The 7,018-nt window shown below is 36.1% G+C and overlaps 1 protein-coding gene across 4 annotated transcripts in view; it reads left to right on the top strand.

Annotated features, from left to right (window-relative positions):
• The first annotated feature begins 2,075 nt into the window (after window positions 1-2,075).
• Window positions 2,076-7,018, top strand: part of LOC126921708 (uncharacterized) — a 56,019-nt gene continuing 51,076 nt past the window's right edge. For 2 of the 4 annotated variants that reach the window (XM_050733474.1, XM_050733467.1), the window contains exon 1: window positions 2,078-3,269. In XM_050733474.1, the coding sequence (XP_050589431.1) occupies window positions 3,172-3,269 (98 nt within the window). In that variant the 5' untranslated portion in view covers window positions 2,078-3,171. Of the gene's footprint in view, window positions 3,270-7,018 lie in introns of all 4 variants that reach the window. The other 2 variants (XM_050733472.1, XM_050733469.1) reach the window with 2 other exon arrangements.

Genomic DNA, 7,018 nt, shown 5'->3' with positions numbered 1-7,018 from the left:
TGAGCCGATGATTGAATTCGAACGTGCTTAATATGATAATGAGATCGCATACAGAGGTTCATCCTTCCTATTGATTGTCTCTAAATCTCTTAACCTTTGCCTGAAGTAGCCACCAGAGCTTTCATTGTATTGCGCATGATAATGTTTTTGTCTTTGTATTTTAGTGATTTCTACACTTTAGATGTCCCACGTAGGCGGAGTAAACTATTACAGGGAAGAAATCATTTTACCGCAGAACAAGTTTGCAGCAGAAGAAAAATTATCGAGTTGCGTCATAGTAGAATGCACTTGTTATTAGTCAACTCTTAACTTTGAAAATGTCAAAGAACTCTTTCTTGATAATAAAAATCTCCACACTGGTAATAAATGTTTGTATCAAATGAGAATATTTAAGACACTGGTAGTTTGGTAATGATTAAACTTGATAAGTCAATTCTCTTTACAAAAATAATACATATTCATCTATTTTGTCCATCTTAATCTTTTTTTTAATTTTTAAAGAATTCTACGAATTTCCATAACTATAAACAAATTCCAGGTTACTTATTAACATATCTATTTTATTATCCAATAGGTTCTTGTGTTTATTGCTAAAGATTTTCAATTGAAGCTTGAGGAAACTATAGAAAAGTGAAATGTCACTTGTGCCTAAGTTGTCTTATGTGTACGTAGGAGTAAATTGAGGATAAATTGGATGAATAGCAAAGGATACGATTGGAAGAATTATGAAAATGAAGTTGGAAGAATAGTAGAGTTCTGTTGGTTTTAGTCGCCTGGTTGAAGTAGAAAAGTCCTATTCGACAGAGTTTGGTTAATGGTTACCGACGGCGTTAGTCAGACGCGCCTAAGTTATAGGCAACCACGTACACGAGGTACGAATTCTATTAGCCCAATGGCAGGTGCACGAAGCGTCGCCAAACAGAACGTCTGCTTTATCACTAGGAACGATAAAAAAATTCTGCAATTCCGAATTTCTCCTACAGAGATCTCCAGATTTTCGAAATTTCTTCGCCACTAATCGAAATTACTGACAAACAATTAAAATTATCGCGATGGAAATTATACATATGCAATTATATTTACGATACTAACATAAGCACTATACATCTATTTTTAAAAGAAAGAAATAGAACTAATAACTGTTATAAGGACGTTTTTTTAGTAATAGTGCACAAATAAAACAATATCGTAAAAAAGTAAAATGTAACAAAGTAATGAGCGTATTAAAATAATACTTGAGAAGATCTTGCAGATATTATGTAACTTGCAAACCGCATGGCATCACAGGAAGATAATCGAATCAAACACGAAGTCTCCATAGAAAAGTGAAATGAAAAATTACGAGCGAGTTCGATCATATTTCACTCTCAATGCTGTGTACTTTGTTAGGCGAATGATTTTCACTTTGTTTGCAGGCGACATGGACCGAGACAATACAGACTTAACGACTTAGATAAAAGTTACATAATAACCGCGTAGCTTTTTCTTCGGCCGTTTTCTCAGGAAATATTTCCCGCTATTTCAAGCGCCGTTATGATTCTTACGTTAATTGATTCGCCTCGAATCTGTGAAAGAGAAAACGACCAACTACCAACTAATTTATGAAGATTATTAAATCAATCTTCCATCCGTTTCTATTAAAAGATCTTGAAAAATGTATCTTCTATAGACGTAACTCAAATATTTCAAAAGATAGAAACCATAAAAGAGTTTACATAAGAATATGATTTAAGAAACAATTGTATTGTCATAATCTTCGTTAGTTTTCTTCGTCTTTAAACATATTAACTATTGCACGAATGATGGAATAACCTGTTCCAGGTTACATTTTTTTTTTTTTTTTTTTTTTTTTAAAGAAATCTAGATGAAGTAATTCCAAAGTTCGACCAGGAGTACAAGGTTAAAACTGGAACGAATTGCAAATATCGACGTTTACATAGAAAATGCAGCTATTCCATTGGACAGCTGCATCCTAGAGGAAGCTAAGTGTCGACATGGAATAACGCGTTAGCGTGGTACGCAACGATGCTGAGAAGGTGCACGTGTGTCTACACGCGGGGACTTTAGCTCTGCTTCAGTTCAATCTTATCGTGCGGCCCGCTCACATCTCCTGGATACATACCAGTTACCGATCTAATAACGGTATCATCGGCCCGCTGTTCAAATTTCCAGCGTGAAAAGTGCGTAAAAGTGCCGACATCCCACGGCGGATATTCAAAATTCCCTTAGTTCGGGAAACTCGATCGTTCCGAACGATCTTTGAACGTCTCTGTTCGTTTGAAAAGAATCTTCAAACGTGACACGCTGTTTATTAATCTCTAACAGCGGTAACGTAACAGAGGCTAATTTAAGGAACCAAGTTAAATATTTAGACGAATATGAAGAAAAAAATAAATTACGATAATCGAACTTCGTTTGAAAAGAATCTTCAAACGCGACACGTTGCCTCTTGATTTCTGAAAACAGCGTTGAGACGGACGTTTACTTAAGAAATATTTACAAGAATAATCGAACTGAAGAGGATTAAACAAAAATTTATATAATCTAATTTATAAAAGGAAAGAAGGAAAAAGACGGTAGATGAAGCAGAGATTTATTTAAGGAACTGAATAGGCATCAGGCAGGAGGAAAGAAACTGCAATAATCCGGATTCGTATCATTAAGTTGTGAAAAGATTCAAACAGCCGGAGGATCTCCTTTGAAAGATCAACCAACAACAAGTCGATGCATTTCCTCAATCAGTTCGGCTCGATATCGTTAGAATTCGATCGAGAAGTATTTATCGACTGTATCAGATAACCAGAACGTTGCAGCGTATCGTGGAACTCGATCAAATAACCAGAATCAGTCATCAGAGTCAGCAGTGGCTGTATAGAAGTTGTTCCAAGTTTCTCGGGGATATTTCCAAATATTCGAAGAGAGACGAAGGCAAAATCGAATTTCAAACAAACTCTACTCGTACTAACGGATTCGAGTAGCTAGAGTTTCGAAGACTTTTTAACCTTTTTATCTCGTCAACCTTCGGCAAAGGGAAGAAAAATGGACTCGATAGCGATCAGCGTGCAAGGAACAGTCAAGTGGATCCATCAGCTATAATTAAACGTCAATCCTATCGTCGTTGGAGAGAGACACCGCCCGATCGATTGATATTCGATTCGAGAGGCTTGTTCAATGAATGGAAAAATGTTGATGTCGCCTGGTATGAGTTTAGTGGTGGCTGGTGTTGCTTCTGGTATTTGTTTTCTGATCTACAGTGGTGTCCTTAGGGGGTAAGTGCAGTTTTCATTTGATTTGCTGTTTCATTTTCCGTTTATCTTCGACGATACAAGTCTTGGTAATTGTACAGAAAGATCACTCGATCGTTTCTTTCAATTTTTCATTTGATTCTTCTAAAAAAAAAAATTTTCCAATTCTCGGGGAGTGATCGTGAAGTGAAGATCACTAAATGTGGTTTCCTTTCGATTTTTAAATATTATTATTCTTTATTTATCGTTAGATTTGATAGGGCTGATAAGGTCTTGGTGACCACAGTTACGTGTATTTTATAAATATATAAATGTTAAACAATATTTACGTGATTATTTTGATACAATTGTCTTATTTAATGTTATTATTTAGTAAGTAATTACGTAGCCTTCTTTGATATTAATAAATACTTGAATCGTTCGAAAAAGAGATCTCCTGACCGATGGACCAAAATGGAGAACGCAATGCGGTAAAAGTAGGCCGAGCACCTCGATTCCGATTGTTAATCTCCATTGATATATTATTCAATTTCATAAATATACGGTTCGTGCGGTGATTATATTTTCTTAGAACCTGCTTTAGCTTCTTCTGGTCACGGCGGCGAAAAAATATGCTTTCGAGCCTTGAAGATATCGCAGATAGGCGTTAATGGCGCGTGACGTACAGTGCACATTCTGCACATGTTTCGTCTGTTTGTGATGCGCTTTGAAGTACTTCTTCTTCTTCGTCTTCTGCTCGTTCTTCATACACGAACGATTTTCTTGAATTTTCTGTTGATTTTATTGGAGATTTTAAATAGATAATAATATCGATTGCTCAAGAAATTTAGAAATCGCGTTTAGATACCGAATTCCAATCGATTTGTTTTCTTTCGATTTAACGGTGCTTCGCTCCACCACCTTTTGCATTTTTTTTTCTTTTTACTGGCACTGTATGAAACATTTTCATCGTGAAACGTATATCAAAAGCGATAAGTTTCTATCGAAACGAACTCATCGATCATAAAGCGTATCTGATCCTCGTGACGACAACGAGGATCAACGTCCAATGGTCGTCGAATTTGGCAAGAGTCACAAATATTATTCGTGTATTCACATACAGACATGCCACTTTTATGCAACGTAATCCACGAGTACATCGATTATTACGCGATTTAAGACAAAAGAAAACAAGATACCAATCCGTTATGATATAAACACTGAGGTAAAATTCTTTCACACGTAAACAATCGCTAAATTTAGATTGATCGACTTGAATTTTAAATAATCGAGAATTATCTCAAGATAGAATAGGTGGCTACAATTAGAAAATTCACCCATAGATGTATTAATACTATCTCAATTAGTTTCATACATAGCGAGTTCGATAAGAAAAAAGTCGTGTCATTAGAAAGCTTGAAGAAAAGATTCTAAACGAGGTTAGTATATTTTCAATTCCCGTCTTTCAAGTATTTGTCGAATACTTCTTCTCTCTTTGAGATACGCGTTCCTGCGGTTGGCGTACCCCGTCTTCGATAGATTATATCTATTATGAAACTTGCCGCGATGATTTCGTTAATGCATCTTGAAGAGTTACGAGAAACATCACGCTACGCGTGACTTAAATATTCATTAGGCTGTTTCTTGCGTTGCGTTTCATTCCCGGTTTTTATTGACAAACCGCCTAGAATCTAATAGGAAAAGAGAAGAAGATAATTTCATATCTTGGTATCTCGGTTTTCTCTGTTCCCATAGCTGTAACAACGCTCTTCGTCGGTTTCCTTCGATTCAACACAGTTTCGAAGATGTCTTTAATTGGAAAGCCACGAAACCTGGCATCACCTGATACACCAATTTCAAAACCGAGATAGCGACGTCTATCTCTTGGATTATGAGATATTTACGGAGATTAGATTGCCTATTGTCTTTCGGCAATTGTTTGCCTATTGCACGCGGAACTAATTATAATTCTCACGCGTGAAAAGACACCTATAACTTACCAACGTTAAGACATTTGTAGCTGGTTGGAAAAGGGAAAAACTGGACGCTTCGAGTAATTGGATAAATTTTATTTGCTAAAAATAAATACAACGTAGAAACGTTTCTAGGAACAAGATAATAACGACGTTGAGGATAAAAAATAATGTAATCGAGTAGGACGCTTCATACGCTTCGGATAATTAAATGCCACAGCTACAAGAAACCGAGCGACATAGAAACATTACGATAATTTCTTTAAACAATATGCATGACTTTGAAAGTAAAAAAAAAAAATTATTTAATCGGAAGAAACAAACAGAACTCCAACATTGTCATTAACGCACAAATGTAATAACAGCGTCTTTAGGATAAGAATATCGATGACTTTGAAGATAAAGATATGATCTGATCAGGCAAAACAAATGAAATTATTGAGTCATCTCCAATGGACGAACAGAATAAAAAACATCTTTGGCGAGAAATATCGAAAACATTGAAAATAAGAAAAGTCTCCTAATCAGAAAGGAAAACAGAGATCATATAATTCAGCGAATATTGTCCTGAAGAAATAAACAGAAGGAAAGGAACACTAGGTAAAAATGTTAATAACCTTGAGAATAATTTGATTAGAAAGAGAAAAGACACTTTCTACCATAAAATGACATTAGAGTAAAAAAATCAATGAAAAGTACAATTCGTCACCTTCTATTTAAGCAGCATTTTATGCAAATGATTCGAATAGATATCATTCGAGTATCGGGGCGTTCCCTTTTTTCTGTCCAGCCTGTACACGCGTCACACATTTGCTCGGCCATAAAGCTGTCTACCTGTGTTCACGACACACGGATCCACCTGCACAGAGGCGTGTAATAGCTACACGGCAATCGGTGTTCGAAGCTTTTTTCGAATGGTTCTCGAAGCAAGAACCCCGATTAGGTGAACGACTTTCGCGGACCCGCGATCATCGCCGAGGAATCGTCATTTTAGATCTCTCTTGACACTTTTGCAGGAAAAGATAGTGGATGTAGCGAGGAGCGGAGTTGGGAAGCTGGTTTCTTAACGATCCAGTTGGAATTTCTTCGTTCCGAGCCGATATAAAACGAGGCTCGCGCTCGACGTTTCGAGTTCCTGGCCAAAGTAGTCCGGCCAAAGGCCTTCGAGAAGAATCTTTGGCCGTTATGACTCGCGTATGCACCGATATTTTTCGCTTTATTACGTCTAAAAATCGTTGAACGTTCCTTTGGGCTTTTGATAAACTTGGTTTGAAGATAACTCGACACGTAGATTGGTTATTTCCATAATTGGTCCAAGTTATTATGATTCTCGAGATACGTGTATTATACCGATACTTTTTAATGCACTGTACGTATATGTGTGCGAATGACTGTATATCTCTTTGGAATCGAGAAAAATTTGGTTCGAGGGTAGTTTAACACATTGCTCACTGGCTAAATAAAGAGATTCGAAGTGTTACATAAGTTTTAATAATCGTATTCGCATATAATTTGTGAAACGATAAGCGTTACCATGCAATATAATAAATAAACGACGATCCCTTAAAAATTTCGTAACTGATCGAATAGTTCAACGAACATTATCTAAGACAGTAAAAATGCGTATAATTTTATATTTCGATAATTTCTTAAATTGATACACATATCAATAACGTGCTAGAATAATTCCAAAAGAATCTGTAAAACTTGAATAAAAAGATTTAATAAAAAGTAGGTCAAATATTTCAACAGGAAAATGTTACAGATGCTTCCATTATCCATTTTGTTGAAATCGCGACGCCGTTCTGAAAGTTCACGAGA

Source organism: Bombus affinis, chromosome 11 (genome assembly GCF_024516045.1).
Source record: "Bombus affinis isolate iyBomAffi1 chromosome 11, iyBomAffi1.2, whole genome shotgun sequence".
NCBI lineage: Eukaryota > Metazoa > Arthropoda > Insecta > Hymenoptera > Apidae > Bombus > Bombus affinis.
This window is presented reverse-complemented; position numbering and strand designations above follow the sequence as displayed.